A 19,587-nucleotide genomic window follows, 5' to 3' on the forward strand; every position below is an offset into this window, starting at 1 on the left:
TCAGACATCTCTATTTTAATTAACCCTAACTCTAACCCTAACCCTAACCATCATAAACAAGAGTGAAACTATATTCATAATTATTTTTCAAAATGGAAATAATTTTATTTTTCTAATTATAATAGTACTTTTATCATTGTTAGAAATCAAAATAATAGACATGAATAAAATAGTATATACTTTTTGGTAAATATATAAATGGATAATGAAACATTTTCATATATAAATTGGATCATACCATATATATTTAAATACTGTTCATCCATCTATACCTTTTACTTAATATATTTTGAGGATCTTCCATGTCAGTATATAGAGCTCTTCCTTATTCTTCATTTTTAAATTTTTATTAGCGTATAGTTGATTTATAATGTGTTAGTTTGTGCTGTACAGCAAAGTGAATCAGTTATACATATACATATATCTACTGTTTTTTAGATTCTTTTCCTATATAGGTCATTACAGAGTATTGAGTTCCCTGTGATATACACTAGGTCCTCATTAGTTATCTGTTTTATGTATGGTAGTGTGTATATGTCAATCCCAATTTCCCAATTTATTCCCCCTCTCCTTCCCCCCGCAGTAACCATAAATTTGTTTCCTACATCTGTGACTCTATTTCTGCTTTGTAAATAAGTTCATTTGTAACATTTTTTAGATTCTACATATAAGTGGTATATTATGATAGTTGTCTTTCTCTGTTTGACTTACTTCACTCATTATGCCATTTTCTTTTTAAAAGCTCTATATAAAAATATTTATTGAATAAATGCCATATTAATGGTAATTTAATTTGTTTTCTATTTTTCATATTGGTACTGCCATAATGTGAATCTTAGTTCATAAAACATTTTGTACTATGCAATCATTTCCTTGGGCTAAATACTTAAAAGTGGAATTTCTGTGAAATGAGGTTACATATAATAAATTTGGATGTATGTTGCTACGTCATCTTTTAAAAATAGATTAGTTTACACTTGTCCTACACAGTGTTTGTTAAGGAGTATTTTCCACTACGCTTTACAACATTGGCTATTATCCATGCTTTTAAATTTTGGTGATATGAAATATGAAACAGGTCTTTTAAATTTATGGTTTTTAGTTGATATTGAGCCTCTTTTTATGTGTTGACTGATCATTTCTATTTTTTTGTATATTACATAGTTATGAGCTTTATTCATTTTTAATTCTGGATTTGAAAGAGCTCATCACAAATTAAATCCATTAAATTTTTGTCTCTTTGATTTGTTGTGTATGATTTTCCTTCTATAAAAATAATTTTTTTAAATTTTGTCTTTTGATAGACAAACATTTTATGTTTTTATCTAGTTAAATGGATACATCATTCTGCTTTTTATGTTTATGATCTTGGTATAGTCAATCTTCTTCTTCTAGTACTTTAAAACTATATTGTAATTTTTAATCCATTTTGAAGTTTTGGTATAGCATAATTTTTAAAAATCTTCATTTGACTAGGATATTGATATAATTTACTGAATAATCCATTTCTTCACACTGATTTTAGGTGTCTGCAATACTTCAGCTAAATAGCGAAAAAGTGCCAGACTCAACCTCTATAGTTTAATTTAATCACCACCACCACCCTGTAAAGTATAATTATCACCATTTTGCAGATGAATGTACAGATGTCCAGAAAGTTGATTAATATCCCCAATGTTTGGAAGCCATAGTAATTAAAACAGTTTGGTACTGGCATGAAAACAGACATATAGGCCAGTGGAGCAGAATCAAGAGCCCAGAAATAAATCCACACATAAGTTCAACTAATATGTGATAAGGGAGAGAAGAATATTCAGTGGGGAAAGGATAATTCTTCAATAAATGATGTCAGGAAAACATGGATATTCACATGCAAAAGAAAGAAATTGGACCTCTGTCCTATGCCACTCACAAAATGAATTCAAAAGGTTTAAGGACTTAAGACCAAAACCACAATATTCCTAGAAGAAACATTGAAGGTAAATTCCTTGACATTGGTGGATATGATACCAAAAGCAGAAGCAACAATAGTATAAATAAGTGGGACTACATCAACTAAAAAGTTTCTGCATAGCAAAAACAACAACAAAAGCAATCAACAAAATGAAAAGCCAACCCATGGAATGGGAGAAAATATTTACAAATCATGTATCTGATAAGGCATTAATACCCAAGGTAGATAAGGAACTCATACAACTCAGTAACAAAACAGAAAACAACCTGGTTAAAAACTGGGCAGAGGATGTGAGTAGACATTTCTCTAGAGAAGACATGCTAATGCCAACAAGTACATGAAAAGATGCTCAACATCACTAACTATCAGGGAAATACAGACTGAAACCACAATGAGATATCACCTCACATCTGTTAGAATGACTGTTCTCAAAAAGAGAAGAGCTAGCAAGTGCTGGTGAGAGTGTGGAGAAAAGGGATCTCTGGTGCATGTTGGTGAGAATGTAAATTGGGGCAGCCATGAGGGAAAACAATATGGAGGTTCTTCAAAAAATTAAAAATAGAATTATCATATGATCTAGCAATCCCACTTCTCTGCATCCTCATGTTGACTGTAGCATTATTCACAATAGCCAATATATGGAAACAATGTGTCTGTCAACAGATGAATGGATAAAGAACATGTGCGTGCACACACACACACACACACACACACACACGCTAGAATATTATTCACCCATAAAAAAGAAAATCCTGCCATATGTGGTAACATAGGTGGACTTTCCAGACATTATGCTAGGTGAATTAAGTTAGAGAATGACAAATACTGTGTGGAATCTAAAAACATCAGACTCATAGAAACAGAGAGTAGAATGGTGGTTTTCAGAGTCTGAGGAGTGGGAGAAATGGAGAGATGCAGATCAAAGTGTACAAACTTTAAGTTATAGGATGAATAAATTCTGGAGATCTAAGGTAAGCATAGCAACTATAGTTAACAAATCTCTATCTTATATTTGAAAGTTTCTATGAGAGTAGAGGTTTAATGTTTTCACGACCACCACCACCACGATTAACAAAATAGTAATTACTTGAGGTGAAGGATGTATTAACTGAACTTACTGTGGTAAACACTTTATGATATATGTGTGTGTGTGTGTGTGTGTGTCTGTGTGTCTGTGTGTTTCAAATCACATCATACCTTAATTTTAAGCAATGTTTTAAGTAACTTTGTCTCAGCAAAGCTGGAAAAAATGAAACTCAGTCATAATTTTACAAGCTTTAAGCCTTTTCATACAACAAAGAAAATAAACATAATTAAAAGGCAAAAAAAAAAAAAGAAAATAAAAGCAAACAAGAGAGCATATCAGCTCACAGAACTGAGAAGTGCAAGGGATATTCCTTCAGACACAGATGGATCTGGGGTTTAAACATCAACAGGACTCAGTCCTTTGACATTGCCCAGTTCTGCTTTCTTCTTAGGCTAACTCTTTTTTCATCAAAAATGTTTGGCCTTGGCTTGGAGCATTCTCAGGGTTTATGAGTACAGGTAAAATAGCTCCAATTTCTCTCTCCCAGTATCTGTATTGTGGAAAGAGCCCCAGCTGACCCTGCTTGGATCATATGCCTATCTCTGAACAGTTCACTATTTTCTCTCTGCCATCAACTATTCAAACATGTTTTGAAGTCCATCCTTTCAAAGTAATTGGAGTCATATTTTAATAATAATATCCTAACACTCCTGCTTAAAACCTTTCTTCAGTTTCCCACAGCTCTTTGGACAAAGCAGGAAACCCTTTAAATGGCCACTAGGTCCTACATAATCTGACCATTGTTCACCTCATTAGCTCATCAGGTATTACTTTACCCAGTCAATGCTTATGTCCAGTCAGTTCTGTGAAGGCACTGATCTTATTCCCTGCTCAGACTCTCTTGGCTAGATTTGTAATCCTCAATTTCCCCCAGCCCTCTTTGCCTTAATAATTCCTATTTATCCTTCTCATCTCACGTTGTCCCTCTTTCTGTGGGCTGACCTAATGCTACATACCAATTAGGTTAGGACAGCTGCTATATTTTCTCTCAAAAATGTATATTACACAGTATAAATGATTATTTATCTAATGCTGTCTTCCTAACTAGACTGTAATCCCTACATAAAGACAATATGTATTTTATTTCATATTTCCATCATATCCCCATTTATTAGCAGTGTCCAGTATAAACTAAGTAGTTTCTCAACAAATACTTCTAAAAGCAAACACACGGATATACTTGTATGTTTCCACGTTTCTCTTAAGTACATTTATTGAGGGCTTAGTTAAATAAGTAACCCTACATTATATACTACTATATGATGTCTAATCTTCATCATAACCAAGAAAGGTAGATATTATTATTTACTTTACATATAAGTAGTATGTAAATAATTGCCCAAGGCTGCATGGCTAGTCATAGAGTAAGGATTTGAACCTATGTTGATCTGATCAGAAAAACTGAACTATTACAACTAAATCGTATTTTTCAGCCTTTATAAAAAAAAGATTACTGGTATCTGTCCAAATACATTCCAAGTCAAACCCATGCCTCTACATATGGTGAGTAATACAAACAGCATGCGTAGGTCGTCTTGTACAATGAAAGAGAAGATATTTTTTCTGCCTTTGTGCTTGTAGATAGGTACTTCATTTCAATATTTTGAATGAATCCATTTACTTTCACACATGCAGCACAGTAGCAAGATCCATTATTTAAGCTTGCCTCTATTTTAATGAAAGCAAGTTCAATATTCTCTATAAAGGTCAAAATACTGAGCACATTCTTATCTCTCCAACATTTTAATAGAAAGGTACAATTCAGATGAGATAAAGAGAAAACAATTTTACAGCTTCCAGAAAAAACAGAAGTTAAAGGTTGCCTAATAACTACATTGCTAAAGTTTCTTTAGAGAGGTTTATAATGGTGTTTCAAACTATAAGCCATTGAACAGGCCTTCTGCTCCTTCCCATGTGACTACCACTCTGGGAGGTCAGAGGTTGAACGCTTAGTGCTGATTGAAAACTTCTTTTCTCTTAAGAATTTCAGAGAAGTAGTTTCCTTGGCCTTTTCTTCTGTGCTTTGTGGAAACACTTCCCGTGGTTTCACTCTGCAGAAAATGATCAACCAGCTTTGAATACCACCATCTAATCATTTGGAAAGAATGAGAAGAAAGCAATTGTTATGGTTTCCTGTTTATATAATTGCTTTCCTCCAATAGATACTGTTTCCCTGATCCAAAACTGCTCTGAAATTGAGCATCTGAATACAGACTAAAGAAGGTAGTAGGCAGCAGAAAAGCAGGTAGGCGTTTGATTGAAGCCAATACTCTCCTCTCACCTGTCAAAGCAGGTAACAGAAAATCAAGGGAGAAGGGACAAGAGTGAGAGGCTTTCAAACCCAAAAAAATTAATGTGAGTTGGTGAAATAAATAGATCAAGAAGTTGATGGACTGTCGTGAAATGGGCAGTACAAGGGGGTACTGATGGCTTTGTCAACATCTTAAAGGAAGAAACTGAAAACATATTTGAGGATCTTAGACAGAAGTTGATATATAAAGAATTTGAGACATTGATTATATTTTCTACAAGGATAGAAAAGTGATGAGTACAAATGGTCAGAGATTCATGATACTGTGCATTATGATTTTGAATATACTCTGCTTGCCTTTATGAGTTGCTTTGATAATATAACTTTTGGGTTTTTTTTCTGTCTTCAAGGTTTCTTCTGATAATTATGTTTATCCCATAAGCAAGTGTATATAAAAATTGTATAGAAGTGTATTTATATTTCAGAATATGAAACACTATAAATAACCTTAAAATGGCTGAATGCTTATAAAAATGAGTATTATAACTTAATATTTTAATATCGTTGATCTTTTACTCCTTTCTAATTCTTCATCTATTGTATAAAATTTGATTTTGCACATTTATATTCAATCAGCTTGATTGTTCTCTCTTTCCTTACTCTTTATAAATTAATGGGAAGTCACTTATACATCTAGGAATCAGTTTTATGAGACCTATGTTAAAATTTCATTTCTACTGACATTTATTTTGTACAGTAAGAGAACCCTCTTTCTCAGCATTATGAATGAATCAGAAGGAAAGAACTCTTGCTATTTGTTCAGAATCAATATAACAGATAAACTGTCAGCCTTTCCCAAGTAGAACATCAAATCATTCAACTTTTGAAGCGTTTCCATAAAAGAAGAGAAAAATAGTTACAATATATAGTTTTTCAATTTAATGATTATTTAAGACATGGAGAGAATTACAATTAAGCGAAGTCCACAACTTAATGAATTACCTAGAATAATTAATAATAAGAGAAGGACAACAATCCTTTATACAGGAAAACTCTAAATAATCACTGTTCCTTCAGATTGTCTTTTAAAATTACATTTATCTGTTATTTAGAATGATAACTATAATGTAAATAAGCTAAAACAGAATAAAAGGAGCTACAATTTTCAATAAAGTTTTATGGGTTCTTAGAGGCTATTTGGAGGCATTTTTGAGAAACGTTATATGAAAACTTTTGTCTATGAACAAGAAACAGCAAGTAATTCCACTTTAAATTTTAAAAGTAAACATAGAAAATAGGGAGTGGGTAGTTGTACCTCTCTAGAAAATATTTTGGCACTTTCTTAAAGCAGAACAAAACAAAACAACTAACGAAAATGCTCCTTTCATATGACCCAGCAGTTATACTCCTGGGCATTTATTTCAGACAAATGAAAATTTACATCGCACAGAAATCTGTACACAAATATTTAAAGCAGCTTTATTTGTAATATCCCCGAACTAGAAACAACCCAGTTGTCCTTCCATGGTGAATAAACAAACTGTGGTAATCCATACCATAAAATACTATTAGTAATAGAAAGAAACTAATAATATACACAACAACCTAGATCAATCTCCAGAGATGTATTCTGAATGGAAAAATGCCTATCTCAAAAATATTATAGACTGTATTATCTCATTTATATAACATTTACAGAATGACACCATATTATAAAAATGGAGAACAGATTTGTGGTTGCATAAAGAGAGGGTGGGTGGGTAAGGGGGAGGTGAAGGTAGTAGAGAAGTGGGTATGAATTTAAAATTGCGACATTAGGCATACTTGTGTGAGGAAATCTCCCGTATCCTGCAGTATCAATGTCAACATCCTGGGTATGTTATTGTACTACAGTTTTGCAAGATAGTTCCTATATGGGAAACTGAATAAGGGAACATGGATCTCTCTGTATATCTAAAGATAAAAAGTTTGTTTAAAAATATGTATACTGCAAATGCAAATATCACTGAAATAACAAATTAAAAATTTATGTAGTTTATAAGCCAAAATAATAAAAAGATAAAATGAAATCATAAAAAATTTGGTTTTCCAAAATATGTCATCAAAAGAGGAAAAATGGGAAGAGGACAGATTGGACAAACAAATAGTAAGATCAATTATTTTAACCACAATTGTCATATTAAATGTAATTGGTTAAATACCCTAATTGAAGGCAGATATTGTCAGATTAAATTAAAAAAGCAATACCCAACTATATGCTGCCTACAGGGCAAAGACTTCAACTATAAAAACACATATAAATTAAAGGTGAGAAGATATACCCCAAGAGATAAATAGATCAATGGAAAAGTGGAGAACTATGAATAGACCTACAAGTATGTGGACAACTGATTTTAAACAAATATGCAAAGGTAATTTACTGGAAAAAGGATTCTGTTTTCAACAAATGGTGCTGTAAAAATTGGATATCTACTTGCAAAAAAAAAAAAAAAAAAGATCCTTACATAGTGCCTGTGTTGATGAATTTTATATGTCAACTTTATTGGGTTATGGGGTGCCCAGGTATTTGGTTAAACATTTTTTGTGAATGTGTCTGCAGAGGTATTTTTGGATGAGATTAGCGTTTGAATTGCTAGACTGAGTGAAACATAGTGAATAGGCATCATCTAATCCATTGAAGGCCTGAATAGGATGTATTCACTCTCTCTGCCTGACTCCTGAACTGGTACATCAGTCTTCTTCTGCCCTTGGACTGGGACTTAAACCACATGTGCTCTTGGTCCTCAGGCCTTTGAACTCAGATTAAACTGTACCATGGACTTTCCTGGGTCTTCAATATGTAGATGGCAGACAGTGGGGCTTACCAGCCTCTTTAACTGTGTGAGCCAATTCTTTGTAATAAATTATATAAAATACATAGATATAGATACAAATATCCTATTTATTCTGTTTTTCTGGAGAACCCTGACTAATACAGTATAATATACGAGCTAACGTAAAATGGACCATATGAACCAAAATTCATAAGACTTCTGAAAGATAACAGTGGACCAAACTTTTGTTACCTTGGGGTTAGACAAAAATTTCTTAGATATGATTCCCAAAGTACAACTTATAAAAGATAAAAATTGATAAATTGGACTTCACCAAAATTAAAAATGTCTACTTTTCAAAAGACAATGTTAAAGGAACAAAACGGCAAGGCTAAGACAGGGAAAAATTACTTACAGAATCTATAAAGAACTCTCAGTGCTTACTAGTAAGAAAACAATCAATCCAATATAAATGGGCAGAAGATCTGGGGGCCCTTCACCAAACAAGGCATATGGATAGCAAATAAGCTATCCATTTTAAAAGCTGTCCAACATCTTCAGTCATTTAGACAATGCAAATCAAATCCACAATGAGATACCACTACATAATATACGGAAAGTTAAAATTAAACAGGCTGACCGTACCAAGTACTGATAAAGATATGAGGAAACTTCAGTGCCTGAATTGAGTTCATTGCTGTTGGGAATGTAAAATGGTACAACTACTTTGAAAAACAATTTGACAGTTTCTTAAAAAGTTAACCCTTCCTTAAAAAGTTATCCAGCCATTTCAGTCCAAAGGAAATGAAAGGGTATGTCCATACAAATACTTGTAAATGGATGTTCATAGTAGCTTAAATTTTAATAGCCCCAAATGGGAAACAGTCTGAATGTCTAGCAATAGGTGAATGGTTTAAAACATGTGGTATATCCATACAGTGGAATATTCTCAGTAATAAAAAGCAATGAATATTGATAGACACAGAAACATGGATAAATCTCAAAATAATTATGCAGAATTAAAGAAACTATATAAAAAGAGAATACATACTGTATATTTCTACTTGCATAAAATTCTAGGAAATGTAAACTAATGGGTATGTAACAGAAAGCAGGCCAATGATTGTCTGAGGGGGAATGGGCCAGAGGGGAGGGATTACATATGTCATGAGGGATCTTTTGGAGGTAATGGATACATTCATTACCTGGATTGTATCCATAGCTAGTGATTTCATGCATTTGTCAGAACATCAAATTGTATGCTTTATGTATAAGCAGTATACTTATACACTGCTTGTAAATGTCATGTATACTTCAGTAAAGCTGCTAAATACACGCATGCACAAACACACACAGAGTTTCTCTCTTAAACTATGTTGGAAGACATTATTCAATTGATAAATTAGTCATAAATTGAAAAGATATCTGATAGGTCTAAGTCTGCCTTGAGAAAGAATTTTACATAGTTTAACACACGGGCCTCCTTAAGGCTCCAGGATATAGGAGAAAGAATACGTGAATTCGGAGATTTTGTTTCCCTGTTTTAAAACTAATCAGCATCACGGATGCTGGTAATTCCCTTTCTCAAGCATTTGTTAGAGAAGGTAACTTTCACAGATATAATCCCTCTTTAAATTACAATCACATATTTAATGCTGTCCTATGCCATCTCACAAATGCTCTTATCATGACAACTTACATCCCTTAATAAATACAGTTGGTAACTAATGGGAAGAGAAAGAGGATTTTGATGTTTTTATCTTCTGGAAAATTATTAATATTTTATGAAAACCACATATAGTTGTGTTTCAGATGTTTCAAATCCCTTTTCAGACACCCAGAATAACATTTGAAGTCTTTATAAGCACTTTTTATTCAATATCTATCCTTTCACTAAAATTATGTTTTTCAGTATAAATAACAGTATACCAAATAAGTATTATATAATATAAAAGGGAACAGAGATAGTAAATCTTAAGTGGCAGTTTTAAAACATGGCCCCAAATTCTTTGGCACTTCCCTCATCAACAAAAATATGGAGATAAGACTAAAGACCTTTGTTACTACTGTAATCTCTATACCTCCTCATAAATAACCACCACACTTTGTTTAAAATTATTTCAAAACCTTTTTTCTTCCGTGTGCCAATTTGACTCAAAGTCAAGGTAATCTAGTCACAGTGTGCCAGAGGTCTGTAAAAAACTTGTATTTTATTTCCATTTCTTTTTCCCCTTCTTACATTTCATATATTCTTTTTCCTTCTTTTCCCCTTTTAATATTTTTTGTTTTATGAGAAATATCACTTTTCTGTTTCTGCATGAAGTTCTCACATGAAATTGAAGCCAAAATGTGTGATGTGTTAGCAGAGCAAAGGATTGGCTTTAGAAAGGTGTGTTTTGTTCCTTACCTTAATTAGATGGTTAACTTCTGTCACTCCTCCTCCCAAGAATTTTGATATGGACAATTGATATTTGTTCACTGTTATGAAAAATGCAGTGATGCTGCGCACACAGTGACTGGGCTCTGCGGTGTGAAAGCAGTGGAAGGTAAAGTGGGCCATGATGACTAAGTAGGCAAGCAGAATGACCTGCCGCAGATTCTTTCACACGACTCCTTCAGAAATAGCTTTAGGTAGGAAGATTCATATTAAAATGGTAAGCTTGGACGCAGGCTTCTGTTTTATTTCCCCTTGATTTTGGTGTGTTTTTCAGCTGCTGAAGGAATGGTGTGCAACCACCTCTGTTCAAACGATGGGTGTTGGGGACCTGGGCCGGACCAGTGCCTGTCGTGCCGTCGCTTCAGCAGGGGAAGGACCTGCATAGAGTCTTGTAACCTCTATGATGGGTAAGGCATCTTATAATGTCACTTTATCTCATGAGCTTTGAGGTACTGATTAGCTCACATATTAAAATGATAATAAAAGGATAAAATTTCAGAATGTGTGTGCTGGCCAAGATTTTTATAGAGAGTTTTTGTTGCATAAAGGAGAAAACATATAAAAGAATTGTTTTAAGGGGAAATAACTTCATTTGAATGAACAAGATAAGTCAAAATGCATATTCACTATTGTGCACGTGTTTAAAAATGTGTACCAAAGTAGATAATTCTTAATAAATTGTAGCAATTTATGCTTAAGCAAAATTGAAAAATATATTTCTATTTTCTTTATGAAGGACATTCCTCCTGTATGTCTCAACAGTCTTTATTTTTTCTCATGCTTTCCTATTAATTTTCATCTGGAATGACTGCATAACTTTTGATTTTTTATTTCCATTTAGGTTGCGTGTCTATCTGATTGTGTATTAAGAACAACACACATTTCTGTCTTAGACAACTGCTTAGCCCTATGGAGAAATTACCTTTGTAGTTTCTAGTTGAAAAGGTTTTTGAAAGTGTTCTGTCACTTTCTAAAGATAACCTAAGCTATATTTTAAATCAAGCATTTTAAATTCCATCTACAATACTACAATAATCAAATTGCCAACAATAAAACCTAGTATATACCTTGTTGCATGGCATTTCATATACTCATAAAATCACTTTATCCTAACAGACCATTTCATGCATCACAGTTGTCCTTCATTAGTGTGATAATTCATTTTTAGTACTGTCCCTGAGCCAAATTGTCCTATATTGCTCACTGAAAGTGTTTCCAACAGGTTTGTAAAAGTATAGTTTTGAAGTTCTTTCTTCTTCTGCTGCATGAATTGTCCCAGTTTAACAACTATTTTCACGATCCCAGATAACATTGTATTTTTGCATTTTACACTGGAAGGATAAAAATCTATGGATCTTAATAATATTGATATGTATCTTCTTTGAAAGATGACCAAAACCAATTTCCTCCATGAATTTAGGGGAAAAAGATTGAAATTAAAATTAGAAGTTTAAGTAAAAAAACAATTTAAAAAAGGAATTTAATAGTTTGAGATGGTGATGAATGCTTGCACAACTCTGTGAATATACTAAAATATGCAATAAATTGTGCACTTTCAATAGATTAATTTCATGGTATATGAATTATATCTCAATAAAGGCATTATTTAAAAAGGGGGTTTAATAGTTTTATCAGGAAAATTTCAACTTGAAATTTTTAAAAACACAATCAACTCATAAATTTGATAATGAATCACAGTTATTTGCTACTTGTCTCATTGAATTGAATTGTATTCATGCTTGTTCACATTATTATGAAAGAAAGATACTTCCTGTACATAAAATACATCAGATCAAATATGATTCTCTGTGTGTGTAGCAATTGATGCCATTAAAATGGAACTAATAGACCTTAATTCCATTAAGTGAATGTTACATTAAAAGTTTATTGAATATGTATGTGCAGTTCTAAGGAGGGAATAGATCATTTTATCAAACAGAAGCATCTTATAAACAGTGAGAACTGAGAGAATTAAGTGCTGACCAAAGTTGTAACATTGTAGAAGCACCAAACCAACACCAGAACTCAGGATATTTGATTTTCTTCCTGTTTCTTTACAGATGCCATCGTTTTTCTTTAATACTTCAGTTTTAAGCTTGTCAGAAACATGAAACTGATATACATGTGGATGTATACACTGCCCTATGTCTCTTTTTTGTGAAACAATGAAAGCTAAGCAAAGGAAAAATTCTGGTTCCATAAATAAAGAACACATTATCCTACTGTTTTTGAAAGCTTAACATTTTCCAAATCATTAAATCAAACGTATTAAAGAAATATAAAGTTCTTAATGTATTTTTGCCACAGTAATGGGGCCCTAGGAAATCATACACAAGGTTTAGTTTAAAAGATAATAAATGAAAGTATCTTATAAATATCTGATGTAATTTTTGCTTACCCAATGATAGATTTCCCCACCTCCAATCTTGTGGTATTGCCAAATTTCTTCCAACTTTGCCTTACAGATAAGACAGACTTTGAGGAAAAATGAATTCAAATTCTAACTTAATCACTTCCTAGTTTAAATGTCCATCCTTCAATAAACTTCCTAATTGTCCTAAACTCTGTTTTCTCATATGGAAAATGGGAATAATGATGATGTCATGAAAGAGTTGTGACTAGGAAATGAGAAAATGCATAATAAAGTCTTAGAATTCCTACTACTAAAACAATTAACATTTTCTTTTTGTGTCTGTTAATCTAAGCTCATTAAATGGTTAGTTAGAACAGTCACTTTATACATTGTTGAAAATAAATATGAATATGACATTTACCAAAATCAGGGAACATGTTTATATATAAAAATGGTTTGACTATCATAAAAGAAAAAATCCTAAGAAGAGGATTTTTTGAAGGGGAAAAAGAAATCAGTTAACCCTGGCTGTTAGCACTCAAATTCAGATCATATAAGTCACTATATTTTGGCGACTCCTAACCACAGTGCACAAGTACTCAAAATGAACAAGAAAACTAATTGCAGCGCAATCTTAGATTTTTTTAATTATCTGGCAACATGGTTAAATGCTTCTGAAACTTTAATAACAACAGAAAAACATCAGCAAGAGTGCCAATCTAAGCTCTTTGTAGGCATTTTTACGTTTAATAATCACAACCTCTCATTGAAACACCCGTTTTCCTTTTTTCAGAAGATATTTAGGGAATAAAGTCTAGAGACGTTGAGGGATTTAAGACAGCAGTATTAATCTTGGTGCTGGGAACACCGACCAAATCCAAAGTATTTGTGTTCGATCACAGGATTGGCTAAGGCAGCACACAAACAACAAAACTGTGAGAAAAATGTAGCAGCAAAAATGCAAAGCTCAGTAAGGAAAGCTCGTGCTCCATGTAATGTGACATGTTAGATCAGATTCAAGTGAAAGGGGATCTCTGGCAAAGTCATAGCAGAATCACTAGGGGAAAGGGAAGGAAAAAGCAATGATGGAGACAGTGACAATAAATAAACTGCAAGGGGGATCTGTTCTGAGAGCAGAAAGGAAGAGAGCCAGAAGCCATGCAGATGGACGTCTACTCTATAAAAGAGAAGGCAGCTAGGTTGTCTCCATGATTTTTTATGACATATTCATTTTACTCCTCAACGGTGTGCATGGGGATGGGAGGTTTGGAGAAGAGAGAGGAAAGCATGACCCATGTTTTAGTACCATAAAAATTATTACCTTCATTTAGTAGCCTAACAGTTTAGTCACCCAAGAAGCTGTTTTCAGAAACAGTGCTTTGCCGATGATTGCAAGGTTTGCTGTAAATATCATATAATTTCACTTGCACATAATGCTTTTGATTCTCTTTGCAATTTAGCTATCACCCCATTCACCACACCCCCCCAATACTAGGTCATTCTGACTTTTATATTCTGAAGATTTCCTCTATTGAATACTTTATATCATTCATTGATGAAACATGCAAAATAAAAACTTGTTTATGTAACTGAGATACTAAACTCAAGAAAATTCGTAAAAAGTTAATCCATAGCAAATCAACACTTCACGTTAAGAGGGCAAAATCCGTGTAACTAAATATGTACATTCATACATAAATAAACCATAGATTTATGCTATTTATTTTGAAAACCAAACCATTATTTCACCTTGAAGTAGGTGTAATCTTAATCTAACCAACAGAAGATACAGCCCACCCTTTGAATTTCAGTCATCTGTTAAGGCTTTATAATAACCAAATGAGATAGTTCACTATGAAAAAAGAGTGAATACTTCACTGTAGGGAAAAATAAATTTGAATTTATCACCTAGTTAATCCGTAATTGCCATATTTGCAATGCTATTAGTTTGGAATGGTCGCTCATGATTCAAAGGCACAAAATAATAAAGTAGCTATAAATATTTAGTCAAGTTTTGTTAATGACTCATAACTAACCTTGTAAATTGTCTTTATTCTGTACCTCATCCTTTCATACATTAGTGGAAATAGTATGGTTTAAACATAGCGAACATAATTGATACCCAAGTATTGAAAATAAAATTTTAGAGTAGATATTAATTGGAAAACTTATATACTGGTAACATTTAATATTCAAATAGCCACAAAATGTAAGGTTTGGGAAAGTGATGAGTGTCATCCCACACTTTAGAAAGTTTTAGAATGTTACCATTAAACTTTTTTTTAGTTTATATCATATAGAATTACTTCAAAAAGAATTTAAACTGAAAATGATGTTGTGGTATTAGATCAATAATCTAAGAAAATAAAATCCACCATAAAAAGATATTTTCTCTAATTCTCCAAGGCAGATATTTTAAAGGAAGAAAAGAAATCAAAGTGTTTTTTGAAGTTTCACTAAAAATAAATTGAAGAGTCTTGGGATTTGAAGGACAGGGATGAGGAACATGCATGTAACTTAGCAACAAGAAAAATACAATAGTTCTTTCCAAGCTTAAAAAATAAGACTTCAGCCAAGAGTAAAATTTTACATAGAGACAAGCAGGCACAGCCTTACTTAAAATAGCAGAAACGGTTCTGCTGTGTCATCAAAAGAGTCACACTTTTTCCCTTCTTTTTAAAATTTTTTAAGTTTTATTTTATTTTATTTTTTAGACTGCTGGAATATCTCTCACAAGAGAGAGGTTTCCTGAGTGAGTCTGTCGTTGAACCCGATGGAGGGCAAGGAGGGCCATCTGGCTGCAGTTTATCTGTTCTCCTAATGGAGAACTTACTCGTTAATGTACAGGGAAATGATTCTGATGCTGCTCCTGGCACACAGAGAAACAAACTCTAGAATTTACTCTGCCAATAGGACTTTTAGCAGATGTTACTTCATTTGTTAAGTTGACAGTGTGTTTGCTTACACTGCCTCATGCTGCTGATGTTTTCACAGTGAATTTCGGGAGTTTGAGAATGGCTCCATCTGTGTGGAGTGTGACCCCCAGTGTGAGAAGATGGAAGATGGCATCCTCACATGCCATGGACCGGTAAGCCTGAAGACATCTGTGGTTGTGTTGGCTTATTTAGTTTCACGTATGAATGTCTGTTAAGTCATTGCTTTATTGTTTATCCACCATTAAATAGGTATTTACAGCATTCTATGTGGAATCACATTCAACATTCTCCCCTCAAGAGGCTTACAGCTTAGTAGTAGAGATAAAATATTTAAAACTTCAGTTTCTTAAATATTTATGTCCCAGATAATGTATTTAAGAAGAAGATAGGGAGTTGTCCTTGAAGATTGCACAGAGCTGAAAAGAGAGATACACAAATAATTAAATTGAAGCAAAATAATTGATAAAATACAAATATGTATAAATTGTTATAAGAACACATATGAGGGAGAAACTAAATCTTTGAGATGGAAATTGGGGCAGTAAGGAAGGCCAAAGGAAAGTGATGTTTGAGCTATGCTTTGAAGAAGAATCTGGAATGAGGAAACATGTAAAGATATGTAAATGTGAAACTTCATGTTGTGTTTGAGGTAAAATGTAACACATTCATGTCTGTGTTTAATCATTTAACTCTGATGGCATTGTGAAGGAAAATTGAAAAAAAGGAGGAAGAAAAGCACTCATAAACTAACATCTAAAGCTGTGTGATAAATACTGTGGGCAGGGAGAAAAACTGAACTGTGATGACTGAAGGAGGGGCTATGGGATCAGGGAAGTCTTTATGGGTAAGTTGACATTTATATAGTTTGAAGTTAGTCTTATGGAGAAAATGATAGTTATTTTTTAGACCTTCCTTTGGTTCCCATCATTCTTAATACTGAGGGTTTTTCTTAATAATGAGATCTGTATGAGTTTGTCATTCCAGAGTGTCATATCCATCCTTCTTTAGACAAATTTCCAGTTTGTGTATTGAGCCATCTCTCATTAAATAATTTGGGGACCAACTTTTGGGTGTAGCCAAGAGCTCAACACTGCTCCATAAAAATTCATTTGAAATTTAAATAGTATTAAATTTTCTACCAGAGTGCTAATTCAGCACTTAATTAGCTTAGAAAAAAATTATCATTGAGCCCTCCAAACTTCCATTAGGCCCCAATGAGCCGTTCTGGAACTTCATCTAAAGAAGGATGTGGAAAACTTGGACAGTTCAGAGGACTAGCACAAGGATGATTAAGCTTGGAAAAACAGACCTCTAAGAAAAAGAAGTGATATGATTTGGCCTGAAGAACCAAAGTCTAAAAGACAATTTAATATGTAATGATCTCCAAGTAAGTATGCTAAGGGCATAGGCAGGTATTTTCTTTTTCCACTAAGAATAGTAATGGAAAATGGAATTAATCTGCAGCAGGAGAAATGTGAATTTTGTAAAGAATGTTGGGAAACACAGGAAAGTAAAATTCCATAATGGATTGTTAAACTAAGTTGAGCTATCTCTATAAGACTTCTCTAAAAACTAGCATATCTAGGAACCATAGTTATACAATGCAAAAAAAATCTCTTTCAGAGAAAGAGGCTTTGAAAGTGTACAATTACAATAACCAAGAATTTGGCCATCTTCTCTGAACAAGGCAAACTGCAAGAGCAGTCCCGTGCTTTTTCCAATTCCTTATGCTGTCTCCTATGGTATACAATTATGCTACTAAATATCTAGCTTATTGATTTCTTTTAATTTATTTGTCTTTGCAGTCTGTTTGTTCATTCTTGTGTTCCTCAAAAGAATTGAGACAGTTTATAAAAATACACATTAAAAAGCCCTAACAGTTAATATTCTTGCAATTTTCAAAATTATTTGATAACCAAGAAGGAATGAAAGAGTAGGTTTTTAGTCACCACATTTTGATTCTGTAAGGACAGCATTGTTGGGCCATATGCTTAAAATCACTATTCATTGCTAAAATTGTGAATGAATATGTCTAGAGATTAGAGAAGGCAGAAAGTCAAAAGTAGAAAAAGCTCAGTAAAGTTGAATCACTCATCTGTGGAAGATCAGAGCATGAAATCAAGAAAACCGACCTGATCACTTGAACAGTAAGCCTTGAAATGCTAAGCAGGTAAGAGCACAGTGTCTTTTAGGGTATGATATCTGAAAAACTGCCGGGATTGAGCTCAAGCAATAGCCCAAACTTTGCTCCATCTAAGGGGTTGCTTGTTTTCAGCCTTTACAATTCGTATTAGGTGTATGCCTGTTTCTGGGTCTGCATGTTGTTTATCAAAACCAAAGAAGTGGTTTTATGTGCCGTGTAACCGGCATATATCACTTAGGATACCCAAGAGGTAGAGGAAACTTCTTCATGAGACTGACATTGTGATGAGATAGAGGAAGAAGTCATAAAGCTAATTGGAATTCCTACACCTAGTCTTATGATTTATTCTGTTGAAATCTCATTTTCTTGACCTGTCAGTGTTTTCCTAATGATAATAATTGATAAGTATTTATATTTGTCAAACACTGTTACATCTGAAGCATACTATCACGTTCTCCATTTAAAATATAAAGAAATTGAACCCATTATAATGATCAGAAAGTTACTCCAAAAGTCAGCAACTCAGTAAGATGTAGAGGTGGGACTCAACTATAGAAGTTCTGACTCTAAATTTCACACTCTTTTCATTTCACTTTCTTTTCTCTAGGCAACAGTGTCTGTAATGTAATAAGGATAAAATGCTTTCTGGGAATATACATCACAGTTATATGTAAAATGGATGGTATTATCCTATTTAAATGTGACAGGCATTCAGGATAATCTTGAGAGGGATGGATTTGAAATAAATCAAGCCTTGCTTTTATATCCTCATCTGTCCACACTTGGTCTTTTTGACTTTATTCTCTTTTCTTTTCTTTACAATTTTATCCTTTAACACTTTCACTGTTCCTGTATAGTCCTAAAGAAAGATAAGGGAGGGAATGCAAGAACAAAAGATAAGGGAGGGAACTCAAGAACAAAAGAAAAGGACACCAGACGAAGTCAAAGGAGACCAAAATATAAGTCACAGAGGCAGGGAGAGAAGCAAGGGAAGAGGAGAAGGGAATTGATTTTTTGGGGAGGGAGAGGGGAACTGATTTTTGAAACACAGTTTTTGTAAAAGCTAAAATAGCTGTTAAATTCAGGTTAATTTGGGATACAAAATTGTACTCTCTAAATATATGCAGTTTATTGTATGTTAACTGTATCTCAATAAAGCTTCCAAAAATAAATAAATAAAATTAAAAAAATTCAGGTTAATAGAGCTTGTGTTGCCACAACAAATAACCCCCATATTGCATTAGCTTACAGAAAAATGTTTAAATCTTTTTCACTGTAAATGGCACTGCAGGTCTGGGAAACTTTCTAAGGCAGCTCCCCTCCCTGTGGTGGTCTGGCATTCCAGGATGCTTTGAAGTTATGGCATCTCTACGTCTACATGGGATCCCCACATCATGGCGGCAGGGAAAGAGAAGGCTGGAGAGACTGGCAATCTCATAAATTGCTTTTACTTAATTTCGTTGTCCAAAGCAAGACACATCATCCCTCTAGTGGGAGGGGATTTCCATATTCTGTGAGGCTGGAAGTGGAAGAGAATTGGATACTGGTGAATAGTGGCTTTGTCTCTTGTAAGTGGCTACCAGAGAAAAACATCAATTGTCACTGAGGAAAAA

The 19,587-nt window shown here is 33.4% G+C and overlaps 1 protein-coding gene across 1 annotated transcript in view; it reads left to right on the top strand.

The window, feature by feature from the left end:
* Positions 1-19,587, top strand: part of ERBB4 (erb-b2 receptor tyrosine kinase 4) — a 1,095,516-nt gene that overhangs the window by 814,918 nt on the left and 261,011 nt on the right. The window contains exons 14-15 of the mRNA XM_057744756.1: positions 10,817-10,949; positions 15,890-15,983. Of these exons, the coding sequence (XP_057600739.1) occupies positions 10,817-10,949; positions 15,890-15,983 (227 nt within the window). The remainder of the gene's footprint in view (positions 1-10,816; positions 10,950-15,889; positions 15,984-19,587) is intronic.

The sequence above is a fragment of the Hippopotamus amphibius genome, chromosome 8 (genome assembly GCF_030028045.1).
Source record: "Hippopotamus amphibius kiboko isolate mHipAmp2 chromosome 8, mHipAmp2.hap2, whole genome shotgun sequence".
NCBI lineage: Eukaryota > Metazoa > Chordata > Mammalia > Artiodactyla > Hippopotamidae > Hippopotamus > Hippopotamus amphibius.